Source organism: Rana temporaria, chromosome 3, assembly GCF_905171775.1.
Source record: "Rana temporaria chromosome 3, aRanTem1.1, whole genome shotgun sequence".
NCBI lineage: Eukaryota > Metazoa > Chordata > Amphibia > Anura > Ranidae > Rana > Rana temporaria.
The window spans coordinates 88,407,319-88,424,475 of record NC_053491.1 but is presented as its reverse complement, the minus strand read 5'-3'; the positions used below and the strand labels follow the sequence as shown (position 1 = coordinate 88,424,475).

General features: G+C 44.3%; 1 protein-coding gene across 1 annotated transcript; it reads right to left on the bottom strand.

Annotated features, from left to right (window-relative positions):
• Positions 1–726: 726 nt before the first annotated feature.
• LOC120930300 (zinc finger protein 664-like) lies at positions 727–16,156 on the bottom strand. Its single transcript, XM_040341517.1, has 5 exons — positions 16,000–16,156; positions 12,911–13,006; positions 9,312–9,435; positions 8,882–8,986; positions 727–1,695 (listed from the first exon to the last, which is right to left on the bottom strand). The coding sequence occupies exons 2-5, from the start codon at positions 13,001–13,003 to the stop codon at positions 758–760; spliced, it is 1,260 nt and encodes a 419-aa protein (XP_040197451.1). The 5' UTR covers positions 13,004–13,006; positions 16,000–16,156; the 3' UTR covers positions 727–757.
• Positions 16,157–17,157: the final 1,001 nt, after the last annotated feature.

Below are 17,157 nucleotides of genomic sequence, written 5' to 3'. Positions count from 1 at the left end.
TGAATGAGAACCGTAACATTTTGGATTTCCCATAACTTTTCTGACCCAGTGCTAAAGGTCACCAGAACAAATTGGGAGGCTGACACTTCCCAGCATGACCATAGAAAGCAATAAACATAAAACGGGAGTAAGAAACTAAACATAATGTAAAAAACACAGTTGTGTTGCTACCGTATATACTCGAGTATAAGCCGAGTTGTTCAGCAAAATTTTTTGTGCTGAAAATGCCCCCCTCGTCTTATACTCGAGTCACCTTTTTGCGCCTCTTCCTCTACAAGTGTGCAAAGTTTGTTGTCTGGGGGACCTACGGCCGGGGAGCACCGATTTTTCAAAGCTGGGCACCCCTTCCATAGACTCCCATGTTAAAAAGGCAATTTCTCCGGTGACTTTGGGGACCCGGTCCTTGCCGGTCGTAGGTCCCTTGGACCCAGAACTTGGCACACTTGTAGCCCCACTCTTCCTCTACAAGTGTGCAAAGTCTGTTTTCTGGGGGACCTATGGCTGGGGAGTACCGATGTTTCAAAGCTGGGCACCCCTTCCATAGACTCCCATGTTAAACGTCAGTCTAGTCATGTACACAGTGAGGCATGCAGATGGACACAGTGAGGCATGCAGATGGACACCCTAGGCTTATACTCGAGTCAATATGTTTTCCCAGTTTTTTTTGTGGTAAAATTAGGTGCCTCGGCTTATACTCGAATATATACGGTAATTTTTTTCCCCCAGGAACTGCTCCTGCCAATCTTCAGCAATGTTGTCATGAATGAGTACATTTGCGGTGTTGATTAAGGTGAGAACTTTGTGCGAATGATCTTCCACAGTGATTACAGGTGTACGGCTTTTCCCCCGTGTGGGTTCTCTGGTGAACTATCACTTGGGAACTATGCTTAAATGTTCTGCCACAGTCACTGCAGGCATATGGGCGCTCGCCAGTGTGAAGCCTCTGGTGTGTGATAAGATGTGACTTGTGACTGAAGCCTTTGCCACACTCAACACATCTGTAGGGTGTTTCTCCGGTGTGGGACCTCTGATGGATGGTTAGAGCTGAACCCTGAGTGAAGGCTTTACCACACTCTTTACAAGTAAAAGGTCTTTCCCCAGTGTGAGTTCTCCGATGCACAATTATGGAAGAGGAGAACCTAAAGTGCCTGCCGCATTCCAAACATTTATAGGGCTTTTCTCCGGTGTGAACGCGCTGGTGCTTCATCAGTGTAGACTGGAATGAGAAACACTTCCCACACTCACTGCAGCCATATGGCCTTTCCCCTGTATGTATAGGCTGGTGTCTTTGGAGCTGGAATTTATATTTAAAGCACTTTCCACACTCAGAACATTCAAACAGTGCTTCTCCTGAGTGTAGCTTTAGGTGACTTTCTAAGTATAAAGAAAAGGCAAAGCTTTTCCCACACACATTGCAGGTATAGGGAGCCTTTGCCGACTGAGGCCTCTGCTTCTGTCTGGTGACAACTGAGGACATGTTCTGGTGGGGACCACGCTGTCCATATCCTGTCCTCTCCTTATCTTCATGTGTATTCTGTATCTTCACACGCTGCCGAAGATTATATACTGACGTTTTGGGAAATGAAGGCGCCCGTGCGTGATCTTTCTGCTTCTTTTCTGAAGGTCTCCGAGTTTTTGAGTTATTGATGTCATGGTTTCCAATATTCTGGGGAGAGTGCAAATCTTCTTGCGAATCTAATAGGAAATTATAAAGCAACAAATGTATAGTAGGAGTAGGCTGTACACCAGGGATTAGCAATTAGCAGACCTCCAGCTGTTGCAGAACTACAAGTCTCATCATGCCACTGCCTCTGGGTGTCATACTCGTGTGTGTCAGAGTCTCGCTATGCCTTATGGTACTTGTAGTTCTGCAACAGCTGGAGGTCCGCTAATTGCTGGAGGCGGCTGTACACCATTACATAAACAGTGAAGTTGTGTTGAAAGTATGCGAATATATAATATTTGCAATAAATAACTTTAGATCCTGCTAAAATAAATCTTTGTACCCCTATAATATCAGTCATGTCTTTTTCACCTTTGAACTACAGAACAAATTAGGGTTAATTTGTGTGCAAAATCAGGTGCAGCTTTACATAGAAACCAATCAGCTTCTAACTTCAGCTTGTTCAACTAAGCCTTGTCAATAAAACCTGAAAGCCGATTGATTTCTATGTAAAGCTGCACCAGATTTTGCACTCTCCAGTTTTAGTAAATCAACCCCATTATGTGCCACTTACAGTGGGGATCGAAAGTTTGTGCACCCCAGGTAAAATTGTGTACTAATGTGCATAACAAAGCCAAGGAAAGATGGAAAAATCTCCAAAAGGCATCAAATTACAGATTAGACTTTCTTATAATATGTCAAAAAAAGTTAGATTTTATTTCTATCATTTACACTTTCAAAATTACAGAAAACAAGAAAATGGCGTCTGCAAAAGTTTGGGCACCCTGCAGAGTTAATATCTTGTACTGCCCCCTTTGGCAAGTATCACAGCTTGTAAACGCTTTTTGTAGCCAGCCAAGAGTCTTTCAATTCTTGTTTGAGGTATCTTTGCCCATTCTTCCTTACAAAAGTCTTCTAGTTCTTTGAGATTTCTGGGCTGTCTGTCAAGCACTGCTCTTTTAAGGTCTATCCATAGATTTTCAATTATGTTGAGGTCAGGAGATTGTGAAGGCCATGGCAAAACTTTTTACGCCTCTTGATGGAATCTCCCGTGGATTTTGAGGTGTGTTTAGGATCATTATCCATTTGTAGAAGCCATCCTCTTTAACTTCAGCTTTTTCACAGATGGCATCAAGTTACCATCCAAAATTTGCTGAAATGTTATTGAATCCATTTTTCCTTCTACTAGTGAAATGTTCCCTGTGCCACTGGCTGCAATACAACCCCAAAGCATGATTGATCCACCCCCATGCTTAACAGTTGGACAGAGGTTCTTTTCATTAAATTCTGTGCCCTTTCTTCTCCAAATGTACCTTTGCTCATTCCGGCCAAAAAGTTATATTTTAACCTCATCGGTCCACAGAACTTGTTTCCAAAATGCATCAGGCTTGTCTATATGTTCATTTGCAAAGTTCAAACGCTGATTTTTGTGGTGAGGATGTAGAAGAGGTTTTCTTCTGATGACTCTTCCATGAAGACCATATTTGTACAAGTATCTCTTTATAGTGGAATAGTGTACCACAACTCCAGTGTCTGCCAGATCTTTCTGGAGGGATCGTGCAGTCAAACGTGGGTTTTGAATTGCTTTTCTCACAATCCTGCAAACTGTTCTGTCTGATATTTTTCTTGGTCTTCCAGATCTTGCTTTAACTTCCACTGTTCCTGATGACTGCCATTTCTTAATTACATTCCAAACAGAGGATATTGACATCTGAAAACGCTTTGCTATCTTCTTATAGCCTTCTCCAGCTTTGTGAGCGTCAACTATTTTCAGTTTCAGTTTTCTAGACCAGTGTTTCTCAACTCCAGTAGTCAAGGCGCCCCAACAGGTCATGTTTTCAGGATTTCCCTCAGATTAAACAGCTGTGGCAATTACTAAGGCAGTTAAACTAATCAAATCAGATGTGCAATATAATGGAAAGCCTGAAAACATGACCTGTTGGGGTGCCTTGAGGACTGGAGTTGAGAAACACTGTTCTAGACAACTGCTTAGAAGAACCCATGGTGCCGATTGTTGGGGCAAGGTCAGATGAGTCTGGGCATTTAAAACCTTTAAGATTGACATCACTTGATCTTCCCAGACGATGATTGAGAACAATCCATGACACTGGCAGGTCTCAGCTTTGCAAAGGGGGCAGTGCATGCTATAAATTCTTCAGGGTGCCCAAACTTTTGCAGATGCCATTTTTTGTTTTCTGTAATTTTGAAAGTGTAAATGATGGAAATAAAATCTAACTTTTTTTGACATATTATAAGAATGTCTAATCTGTAATTTGATGCCTTTTGGAGATTTTTCCATCTTTCCTTGGCTTCGTTATGCATATTAATACAAATTTTTACCTGGCGGTGCCTAAACTTTCGATCCCCACTGTACATGCAAACAAAGCCTGCGCTGTCCCCACATCCATCTTCGCCCCTCTATAGGTAAAAGTCACAATAAGAGGTTTACAACTACTTTAAATATTGATCATCTGCAGGGGTCAAGTCCTGGGGAAAAAAGTGTGGGAACTCCCACCCAAGATCCACTCTCCCACCAAAAAAAAAAAAAAAAAAGATACGCTCAAATGCATAATTACTAAACCACATGTTTTTTTTTTGATCCACTGTACCGCAGGATTTAGAAAGAAGTTCTTTCTAAATCCCGCGATAACTGGTGGAAGACCTCCGCAATGTCTCCTGGGAACAATGACAAAAGCTCCCAGGAGACATTGCGGCATCGAGGAAGTGACGGAATACCCACACACTACCCAATGAATCCATATACAGGAAGCGGCCAGTAACATAAAGGATTACTAAGGTTCGCCTGCCCCTGACAGTGACTCGAGCTGGGCATCACCGCTTGGTGAAGGATTGCCTCGGGCGGCTCGGCTGCTCTAGTCCTGCAAAGGGAACGGAGTTCCTGCTGTGAAAAAAGTGCAGGAACTCCGTTCCCACGCGTTCACGCAGGTCTTGAGCCCTGATTATCTGCTTTACAACTTACCCACTGATCTCTCCTAAATGCTATGGTCTTCTTTAATAATGAACTGAAATACCAAGCAAAAGTTATTAGCGTTCTCAGTTTTCTTCTATACACAGAACAGGTTATGAAGATGGGGGGGGGGATTGTTCTGTATTCCTAACATACATCCTGTCCAAATTGGACAAGGTTTCTGCTCCTTAGATACCCTACAGTGAAAATATGTTCTCATCCAAGAACAGGAACCATGATACAGGCAGTATCGACAATGTAAATAACAGAAAAAAGCCTAGAAAACAAGAAAAATTGCAGCTACCACATCCAAGGTGCAATATATTAACCACTTCACGCAAATCACCTGTACGTCGGTACGTTGACGCTAAATACCAGGGTTATGGCAGCAGCTAGCTGCCATAACCCTGGTAAAAAAAAAAAAAAAAAAAAAATCGCAATAAGCGTGCAACGATTGGTTTGCGCAAAATTTATAGCGTTTACAAAACTAGGGGATAGTTTTATGGCATTTTTATTCATTTTTTTTTTTTACTACTAATGGCGGCGATCAGTGATTTTTTTCATGACTGCGGCATTATGGCGGACACATCGGACAATTTTGACACGTTTTTGGGACCATTGTCATTTTCACAGCAAAAATTGCTATAAAAATGCACCGTTTACTGTGAAAATGGCAATTGCAGTTTAGGAGTTAACCACTAGGGGGCGCTGTAGGGGTTATGTGTGACCTCATATGTGTTTCTAACTGTAGGGGGGGCGGGGCTGGATGTGTGACGTCACTGAACGCCTTTCCCTATATCAGGGAACACACGATCAATGAAGCTGCCACTGTGAAGAACGGGGAAGGTGTGTTTACACACACACACACACACACACACCTCTTCCCATTCTTCAGCTCCTTTGACCGATCGCTGGGCACTTAAAGGGGATGTACAGGTACGTGCCTGTGCCCAGCCGTGTCATTCTGCCGCCGTAAATGTGCAGGAGGCGGTCCTTAAGTCGTTAAGCATCCCATCCCGACGAGCTTGTTCGTAGAAGAAAATGCATAAGCAAGTAGCGCCCGCATATGAAAAAGGTGTTCAAACCACACGTGAGGCATCGCCGCAATCATTAGAGCGAGAGCAATAATTCTAGCCCTAGACCTCCTCTGAAACTCAAAACTGGTAACCTGTAGACATTTTTAAACATCGGACATGAAGATTTTTAAGGGTAAACGTTTGTCGCCATTCCACGAGCAGACTCAATTTTTATGGTCTTATTTAATTTAAAAAAGTGTATTTTTTCCCAAAAAAGTGCGCTTGTAAGACCACTGCGCAAATACGCTGTGACATAAAGTATTGCAACGACCGCCGTTTTACTCTCTAGGGTGTTTATATATAGCAGCCTACTGATCCTTAAAGTGTAGCCAAGGTGTAAAAAAAAATACATGCCATGTCTCTTCTGAAAAAAAACTACTTCTTTGCACATTGACAGTCAACTTTGAAATGTACACTAAAGCCTGGTACACACACTATAAAAAAAAATTCCATTCAACCCAGCGGGCAGGACGAAAAAAAATACGGAATTTATACTGTACTTATACAAACTACAAACTACCCAATGTTAGTACAACAATCTCCCCGCTGTGCTATTGTGCTCTGTTTGAGCGGCTGCCATGCAAATGGGTCGAATGTCAGACGGTTTCTATTGAACCGCCGGATGCAGCCCGATATTTGGATTGTGTGTATGGCCCTTAGGCTGTGCATGCGCAGCTCAGGGTACATTGTAGGTGTGGTGCCTGTGTTTCAGCGCCCCTCCCTGAAAAAAATTCAGCGGACGCCCATGTTGCTGCCAGAGCCGTTTTTGCCAATCAGGTTAGGCCTGAAGATTATTATAAACCCCCAAACATTTTATATGTTTTCTGAAAGCAGAGACCTTGGGGAATAAAATAGTATTCAATATATTACCTTATTTTTGGTAAAATATAAAATATGGAGGTTGCACAGAGTAAATAGATACCAAACATGTCAAGCCTTGTGAAAACAAACTTAAGTACCCTATATTTTCGATAGTCGAAGCTTCAAAATTCCCTACACATCATCAGTTTAGAGCTAACCGTGAATATCGGCCCTAGAACTATTGTTCACTCAGGAGCACACAAGCAGCCCCAATCCTCATCTTCTGGGGTCCCTCGCTGGCGCTCCAGACTCCTCTTCTTTAGCGAGTGACCCCATAGGAAGCATTGATACAGACAAGATGGCTCGACCCTGCCCCCTTCCCCACCCTCTCCTTGTCATCTGCCCAGAGAGGAGGGACAGAGCTGAGAAAGCTGGGCTGTCATGCACAGAGCTGGATCATGAATGGGCTCAGGTAAGGGGACAGGGAATTATATAACAGGTTTTTTTTTACCTTAATGCATAGAATGCATTAAAGGCACCGGTGTCAAACACAAGGCCCCATAGGCTGAATCTAGCCCTCCAGGCCATTTCATGTGGCCCTCGCAACTCTCCTGCAGAAATCTATGCATTCATTATTTTTCCATAAAAGGTGAACTGAGCCTTTAACTATGCCTGGCTTCTACATGCACATGTTAATCACCCTACATTCTAATCTTTACTTTTAACTTTGTAGTACTAAATAAAAAACAAAATTCATTGTGAGCAGAGGTTGTTGATTTCCTAGTCACAACAGTTATTTCACTTTCTGTAAATTTTAAAAATAAAATATTATTTTCCTAGGTGGGGCTGTATGTTCTCTATAGTGAGCTCTATGCAGTTTGAAGCTGCAATTGCATTTTTTTCTCTTGTACATTACAACTTTATTCTTTTGTGAGTGTTTATGGAACATGTATGCAGTATGCTTGAATGTGTTCAACTAAAAAAACTTTCTTCTGATTAAAAACAAAACAAAAATGGTTCTTTTCCAGGAGCAGTGATCATTTTAACCACTAGCTGACGGCCGTACGACTTTGTACGGCCGCAGCGCGGCTCCCAATCTCTAACAGGCTGTCTTTTTACGGCCGCCCCTTTGCTCCCGCGCGCGCATCGGGGAACTGCTGTGCTGGCCGTGTCCCTTGGACACAGCCAGTCACAGATCGCCGTGAACGGCCAATCGGAGCGGCCGTTTCCTAGGCGATCTGTGCGGCCAATGAGAGATGATCTCATATGTTTACATATGAGATCATCTCTCATTCCCGGCTCTCGCAGACAGCGGTGCTGTCAGGGAGAGAGGAGACAGATCTGTGTCCCTTGTACATAGAGACACAGATCGGTCACCCCCCCCCCCCAGTCACCCCCCTTCCCCCACAGTTAGAACACTAATTAGGGAATACATTTAACCCCTTCCTCACCCCCTAGTGTTAACCCCTTCCCTGCCAGTCACATTTATACTGTAATTAGTGCATATTTATAGCACTGATCGCAGTATAAATGTGAATGGTGTCAAAAATGTGTCAAAAGTGTCCGATGTGTCCGCCATAATGTCGCAGTCGCAATAAAAATCGCAGATCGCCGCCATTACTAGTAAAAAAAAAAAAAAATAATAATTCTGTCCCTTATTTTGTAGGCGCTATAACTTTTGCGCAAACCAGTCGCTTATTGCGATTTTTTTATTTTATTTTACTAAAAATATGTAGAATACGTATCGGCCTAGACTGAGGATAAAAAAAAAAAAAACTTAAAAAAATAATTGAGCTATTTATTATAGCAACAAGTAAAACTTTTTTTTTTTTCAAAATTGTCGCTCTATTTTTGTTTATAGCGCAAAAAATAAAAACCGCAGAGGTGATCAAATACCACCAAAAGAAAGCTCTATTTGTGGGGAAAAAAGGACGTTAATTTTGTTTGGGAGCCACGTCGCACGACCGCGCAATTGTCAGTTAAAGCGACGCAGGGCCGAATCGCAAAAAGTCCTCTGGTCAGGAAGGGGGTTTAAGTGCCCAGTAAGGAAGTGGTTAAAATGACAAGTGTACAAACCAACGGTATTAATTTTACTCTGACTTTATCCTCATGTTGGCCATATGGCAATTTTCTTTTTCGAAGTCTGAAAAAATTACCAAACAGATGAAGGCAACCTACCATGAAAAGCAGAATACATCTGAAAATATTGGCGATAAGTTTTGATCTCATGAAGAAAAACTAGTTAAATTGCCAGAAAATTGATGCATTTTGCGTAGCATACCAATTGATTGTTATTTTTGACAAGGAACACATACATCAGCTTGGTATCCACTCCGGACTGTACATCTATAGACCAATATGGGTCTCACTCACCTGCAGCACAACATTGAGGTTTCGTCCATTGCCTTTGAGCTTCCAAGCAAGCTTTTTCTCCAAGCTGAAGTTTTGAGACTAAACTTGGTTCTTCATTAACATATCCTAGAAATTAAATAGATGATTTTGCTATGGTAATCGTGGCGTTTCTTTATTGCTTATTGATTCTTTATTGATCCCAGTGCCCACAAATCCCGCAACTACTGCCCGCTCAGACTCTCCGGCGGCCGCAAATTCCGCAACTACCACCCGCTCAGACTCACCGGTGCCCGCGAATTCTGCAACTAACACAAATTTCTCGGGGGGGGGGGGGGGGGCAATTTCCCTGTTGCCCCCCCCCACCCCCTGGATCCGCCACCTGACCTCAGGAGCCTCTGTAACCAAAGCATACAGGTCCCATGCTCAAAATATAAAACTGCTGGCTACTCACCAAGGGATCTGAGTGCATTGTAGTTCTCCAGCATTACACACTTGTAGAGATCTTTCTGCTCTGCGTCTAACCAATTCCATTCTTCTTCAGAGAAGTAGATGGCTACATCATCAAAGTGGACTGGCTGAAATGTAGCAAAGTTATATTTCTGTCAGCATAAGGGCAGCTTCACACTGATCCACTGCACTTTGGTCGCAGCGCAGCGTACCTGTAGATTTCGTGAGGGTTATCTGCGCTTTCTATTATGTCCTGCAGTTTTGATACACTTTCAGAAAGCGAATCAAACCCACGGTATGTAGATATTACACACACATACATACATACATACATACATACATACACACACACACACACACTATATTACCAAATCATGCTGGAACAGGAAGGGACCATCCCCAAACTGTTCCCACAATGTTGGAGGCATGAAATTGTCCAAAATGTCTTGGCGTAACTTCCTCTTTATTCCCCTGAAAAGTAAAAGCATAATGGGCTAGTATGCATCGAATACTAGCCCGTCATGTTGCACTTACCTGGAAACAAAGCCCGCAATTTCCCCAGAGGCCCCCGTGTCCATCTTTACCCCTCTTCCTTCCGGGGGCTGCGGACTCCATCTCTGTGACTGGCCGGAGTCGCATTCGTGCGGGAGCCGATGGTCACGGAACAGGCCCTATAGAAACGGCACGATTGTGCCCTTTCTTCAGTGCGCATGTGCTGATGACGTTGACGCAAGCGCATATGGTATATATGCCCTAAACCATGTAGGTTTAGAAGATATTTTCAGTACCCACAAGTAAGCCTTATTATAGGCTTACCTGTAGGCAGGGACGCCATCAGGGGGATACAGCCAATACAACTGTAAGGGGCCCTGGGGCCCGCCCGGGCCAGAAGAAGGCAGGACGGGTGAATGGGAGCCATGCTGTGCACTATAGAAACGATTTTGCAGCTTATGCTGCGCTCTGCATCATTGAGCTCAGAAATCGAGCCCTTTACTGCCACCTCTGGCTACTATGTACATGTGCACCCCTAGTGTGAGCTGCCTGTACTGTGCTCCTCTGTTTCAGCTTTGTGAAAATGAGATGGGACTAGGTGGGAAGATTTATTTTACAAGTTGGGGCTGTGAAGGTAAGGGAGGGGCCAGAGGCTTGTGTGTTTACAGATTTGTGCATGTGTGGGCAGTGGTGGCTGGTGCTCAGAATTTTTTTTTGGGGGGGGGGCGCAAACAAACTGAAAAAAATAAAAACCATCAAGCGCAGCCACTGTACCCTTAAATTGCCACCGCCATTGTGCCATCAAACACAGCCAGTGTGCCCTATCAATTTCCACCAGCGTGCCCATCCATCCCTCCCCCTTGGTCCGGTACTTACCCGTCTCGGCGCTGTACTCCACGCTCCAAGTCCTCATGTCTTCTCCCGTCCTCTGCTATGATTGGATGCCTGATAGGCATCCAATCACAGCGCCTGTCGCTTCAGCCAATGAGGTGACAGGATACCCAGACCCGAGCACCGGATTGGCTGAGAGGGGGGTCGTGCTAGGGAAGCGATTTATTTGCTTCCCTAACACAACACTGTGTAAACAGCGAATGCACAGGATTGCGCCCGCCGTTTACCAATTTGGAAGCCTATTAGAGCCTATGGCTCTAATCAGGACACCCATTAGGGCCGACGGCTCCAATTAGGCGCTTCCAAAAAAACGCTGCTGTAATTCAGATGCCCGACGCCCAACAAGGGGCCGGACACCTGAATATGCATGAATCTATCTGTTGGTGAGTGATAGGTGCAGGAGAGAGGGAACGGCCTTTATGGATGCACCGCCACTGTATGTGGGAATGAGAGAGAGAGAGTGTGTGTGTGTGTGTGTGTGTGTGTGTGTGTGTATAGTGTGTATATATATATATATATATATATATATATATATATATATATATATATATATATATATATATATATATATATATATATATATATATATATATATATACACACATATACATATACACATACATACATACATACATACATACATACATACACACACACACACACACAGGTTGGGGGGGGGGAGCTGGCATATATACAGGAATGAGGGGGGGCTGGGTGCGTACAGGTGAGGTGGCCGGTGTGTGGATTCAGTGAGATGGCCCCCTTAGTGAAAATGTCCAAATTGGGCCCAATTAGCTATCCCCCCCCCCTAGTGTCATGTGACTCATTAGTGTTACAAGGTCTCAGGTGTGAATGGGGAGCAGGTGTGTTAAATTGGGTGTTATCCCTCTCACTCTCTCATACTGGAAGTTCAACATGGCACCTCAAGGCAAAGAACTCTCCAAAGGATCTGAAAAAAATTATTGTTGCTCTACATAAAGATGGCCTAGGATACAAGATTACCAAGACCCTGAAACTGAGCTGTAGCTGCAGCACTGTGGCCAAGACCATACAGCGGTTTAACAGAAAAGGTTCCACTCAGAACAGGCCTCGCCATGGTCGACCAAACAAGCTGAGTGCACGTACTCTGCATCATATTCAGAGGCCGTCTTTACGTATGAGTGCTGTCAGCATTGCTGCAGAGGTTAAAGGGGTGGGAGGTCAGCCTGTCAGTGCTCAGACCATATGCCACACACTGCATCAAATTGGTCTATATGGCTGTCATCCCAGAAGGAAGTCTCTTCTAAAGATGATGCACAAGAAAGCCCGCAAACAGTTTGCTGAAGACAAGCAGACTGAGGACATGGATTACTGGAACCATGTCTTGTGGTCCGATGAGACCAAGGTAAACTTATTTGGTTTGATGGTGTCAAGCGTATGTGGCGGCAACCAGGTGAGGAGTACAAAGACACGTGTGTCTTGCCTACAGTCAAGCATGGTGGTGGGAGTGCCATGGTCTGGGGCTGCATGAGTGCTGCTGGCACTAGGGAGCTACAGTTCATTGAGGGAACTATGAATGCCAACATGTACTGTGACATGCTGAAGCAGAGCATGATCCCCTCCCTTCAGAGACTGGGGCGCAGAGCAGTATTCCAACATGATAATGACACCAAACACACCTCCAAGACAACCACTGCCTTGCTAAAGAAGCCGAGGGTAAAGGTGATGGACTGGCCAAGCATTTCTCCAGACCTAAACCCTATTGAGCATCTGTGGGGCATTATCAAATGGAAGGTGGAGGAGCGCAAGATCTCTAACATCCACCAGCTCTGTGATGCTGTCATGGAGGAGTGGAAGAGGACTCCAGTGGCAACCTGTGAAGCTCTGGTGACATCCATGCCCAAGAGGGTTAGGGCAGTGCTGGAAAATAATGGTGGTCACACAAAAAATTGGGCCCAATTTAGAAGTTTTCACTTAGGGGTGTACTTACTTGTGTTGCCAGCGGTTTAGACATTAATGGCTGTGTGTTATTTTGAGGGGACAGCAAATTTACACTGTTATACAAGCTGTACACTCACTACTTTACATTGTAGTAAAGTGTAATTTCTTCAGTGTTGTCACATGAAAAGATATAATAAAATATTTACAAAATTGTGAGGGGTGTACTTACTTTTGTGAGATACTGTGTATACACACACACACATATACATTTTTAAAACTATTTATTTAGCAGGTTCTTACAATTGCCAGTGCTGTTTTTCCACATACATCAGTAGTTTTCTTGTTTTGTTTCTGTTCTCTGCCACTTTTTCTCTTTCGAAGTGGTCGAGTCATGTCCTTCAAAAAAAAAAAAACATTTTTATTAAACAAGATGCAACTAGTCATTTTAATCCCATTAAAGCAATAGTAAAACGCTGGCCTTTTTTTTTGTACCCTGCAAGATAAAGCCATAATGTGCTGGTATACATAGCATACTAGCACATTATGTTAAACTTATCTTAAAACAAAGCCCTTTCAGTGCCGAGCTGTCATCGGTGCCACGATGACGTCACTCCCGATGCACTTTACGGCACAGGGGCTGAAGGAACGGCCAGGGTTGCTGTTTTTTTCGGAGCGCGTGTGCCAGTGATGTCACTGGCTGCATGTACAGTAAATATCTCCTAAATTGTGCACGTTTAGGAGATATTTTCAGTACCTATAGGTAAGCCTTATTATAGGCTTACTTATAGGTAAAAGTCAGAGATGGAAGTTTACACCAACTTTAAGTTTATGGAATTAAACTTTTTAACCACTTAACCCCCGGACCATATTGCTGGTCAAAGACCAGAGCACTTTTTGCGATTCGGCACTGCGTCGCTTTAACTGACAATTGCACGGTCGTGTGACGTGGCTCCCAAACAAAATTGGCGTCCTTTTTTCCCCCCACAAATAGAGCTTTCTTTTGGTGGTATTTGATCACCTCTGCGGTTTTTAGTTTTTGCGCTATAAACAAAAATAGAGTGACAATTTTGAAAAAAATAAATATGTTTTACTTTTTGCTATAATAAATATCCCCAAAAATATATTAAAAAAAAAAAACGTTTTTTTCCCCTCAGTTTAGGCCGATACGTATTCTTCTACATATTTTTCGTAAAAAAAAATAAAAAATAAAAATCGCAATAAGCATTTATTGATTGGTTTGCACAAAAGTTATAGCGTTTACAAAACAGGGGGAATTTTTAATAATATTTTTTTTTACTAGTAAGGGCGGCGTTCAGCGATTTTTTTTTCGATACTGCGACATTATGGCGGACACTTTTGACATATTTTTGGGACCATTGGCATTTTTATAGGGATCGGTGTTATAAAAATGCATTGGATTACTATAAAAATGCCACTGGCAGTGAAGGGGTTAACACTAGGGGGCGGGGAAGGGGTTAAGTATGTTCCCTGGGTGTGTTCTAACTGTAGGGGGGTGGCCTCACTAGGGGAAATCACTGATCTTCTGTTCATACATTGTATGAACAGAGGATCAGCATTTCCCCCCCTGACAGGACCGGGAGCTGTGTGTTTACACACACAGCTCCCCGCTCTGTAACGAGCGATCGCGTGTGCCCAGCGATGATCGCGCCTGCCAGGCACGCGCACGGGACTCTAGTGGCCTGCGAGAGAGTCGACGTAGAGCTACGGGCTCTCGCGCAGGGGAGCCGACCTGGCGGCAAGTAGTTAATGACTGCAGCGTAGGGTTGCCACATCATCCCTTTAGTCCAGGACACATACGAGTTACACAAGTTCTGAGGCTGATTTAATGCAGATCAGGTTCCAAGTGAGTTTAATTACCACCTTAATCAGCCACAGAGCCTGTGTAATTAATGTGTGTCCTGGATTAAACCCTGGTTCACACTGGTGCGTTTTGACATGGAAAATGGGCGGCATTTTCCGGCAATGGCACTGTCCTAATCGGTGCGACGCTGCATCGGTGGTGCTGCACCAATTTCAAAAAGCAGTTTCTGTACTACTTTTTTGCGATTTCGGCCCACAATTTTCATTGACATCTGTGCAGAAACCTGCACAGATGTCTCTGTAATCGCGGCCAAAATCGGGACCAACAAGCAGGAGTGAAATCGTGTGAGTGGCTTCATTCCTGCAGCCCAGTGTGAACCTGGGTTTAAGGGATGATGTGGCAATCCTACTGCAATGACTGTTCGGTTATACAGCACATCCACAATGTTACATGTGTGTGGGGGCAAGGCCCCGAGCACATACAGAGAGTGCAGCAGCTGTGTCTGTAGCCACTGCACCCCAATTGACAGCTATGGGGCTGCCTGCACCGGGGTGCACGGAACACCTGTACATCCCCATGCGGGTGAACACCAAGGATGAATGTCAGGAAGTCGGCACTGCGCTGATCACAGGCAGCAAGACATTTCCCGTTCCCTGCAGCCTAATCTGTGTTTAGCGATGTGCCGATTTCATGGCGGGCTCTGCACGTGGGGTTTGCCAACACGCCGGTGTATCGTGACATATGGCTACCCATCACAGTTTTCTCCAGAAGTGACATTCCGCTGAAAAATTTTGCACTGCGCATGCGCGACGCCGCCATATGCGTTCCAACACTTTTACAACAAAACAGCACACTAAAACCGTGACGGGTAGCCGAATGTGACGAAACACCGCCATCTTGCTACATTCCGCACTCCTCCACCTTTACGATACAGTGAGAAGGGGACAAACGGACATCTTTGTACACCCCCCCAGAGTTTTACATTTTACACTTATCTATTACAGTAAACTGAGGTTCTATAGTGAAATACAGAACTTAGAACCCCATCTGACTGTTTATATGTTGAATTTTAAAAGCAGCAGCAAGCCTGCTGTCACAGGTTTGCTAATCTGACAAAAGTCCGCTGCTTTTAAAATTCAACATGTAAACAGTCAGACGGAGTTCCAAGTACTGTATTTCACTAAAGAACCCTCAGTTTACTGTAGTAAATAAGTGTAAAATGTAAAACTCTGGGGGGGGGTACACAAAGATGTCTGCTTGTCACCTTCTCACTTTATACTTAGGGTGGAGTGCGGAGTTTAGCAAGATGGCGGCGATTCGTCACATTCGGCTACCCGTCACGGTTTTAGTGTGCCATGTTGATGTAAAAGTGTTGGAACGCATGCGCAGTGCAAAGTTTTTTTAGCAGAACGTCACTTTCGGAGCAAACTGTGATGGGTAGCCATATGTGACGATACACCGGAGCTCATCCTTAGTGAACGCGCCCCTCACACGATTCATACACCCTGTGTGAATGAGGCCAAACTGTTTTCATTTGCATCTTTCACACAAGCAGAATATTTCTTACCCTCACTCTTCTGCAGGAAACACACACACACCTCCCTGTGTGTATGAACCTCAACTGCTGACCATGTGGCCTACATGAGATCCTCCAATGCACAGCATGCAGAGGAAAGGAGTGCCAGCTGCTGCTGGGTAATCATTATAAAAGCCCCACATTAGTCTGGTCCAGCAGCCAGCACAAAGCATCATGGGAATTGTAGTCTATTCCACCAGCAAGTCAGCTGACTCACCTCTGTCACGTGATGTGTTTAGCAGCAGTCTGGGAGAACACTAAGAGTGAAGAATGACGCTCAGGATGAAGTTATTGAGGATGATTATTATTATTACTACTTCTCCTAGGCGCCTGTGTTTTCCATATGAATGTAATGTACTGGTCTGCCATGTACATCCTTCCATATTTACAAGTGTGAGACTGTGCTCTACTCCCGACATGTGGATAGAGTGACACCTACAGGACGGTTAAGGCAGTGCGGGGAGCTGTGATAACCACCTTTTCTGGTACTTTGTTTTATGTGTAACAAATTACATCAGAGGTCCTTCCTTTACATCGGATCACATGACATTAAAGCCCCCTTTATAACAGAGCCCCATTTCACATCAGAGCCCCCCTGATCACTTTAGGGCCTTCCTTACATGTCAGAGTCCCCCTAATATCAGGGTCCCCATCAAAAGAAAGACCAGCAGATCTGAATCCTCAGTCTGTGCATTGAGTCTAAGGTTTGCGACTATGGCATTTTAGCGATTTGTTATTTCGGGGGGGGGGGGGGGCCTGACAGGTAAGTTGTACGGGGCCCCATGATTTCTAACAGCAGCCCTGACCATGGCCGTGGGCTGGATGAAATCTCATAGTGGGCTGATGTGGCCTGCAGGCTGTAGTTTGAAGACCCCTGAGTTAAGGCAACAATTTTGCCTTTTTGCCCTTATTCACAGAGGCGCTGAGACCCATACACCAGGAATCATTAATTTGCTCTAATTTGACAGGTGCATGGATGAGCAGTTCCAAACGTACATTGCCTACATTCATGGTTGCTCACCTGTAATCACACACCTGTCAAATTAGGGTGTAGGCAGGTTCCGTCTGTTTTCTCCACTGTGGGCAGCGCTCGACAACAGTGGCATTACAGCTAGAGGGGAAGTCAATATGAGTCGTATAGTTTCCCCC

Coding starts and splice junctions, on each gene's coding strand:
- LOC120930300 (XM_040341517.1), bottom strand. CDS start 13,003: ATGACTCGACCACTTCGAAAGAGAAAAAGTGGCAGAGAACAGAAACAA. Junction 9,436..12,910: donor GAAAAACAGCACTGGCAATT/GTAAGAACCTGC, acceptor GCTACATTTCAG/CCAGTCCACTTTGATGATGT. Junction 8,987..9,311: donor CAATGCACTCAGATCCCTTG/GTGAGTAGCCAG, acceptor TTTAATTTCTAG/GATATGTTAATGAAGAACCA.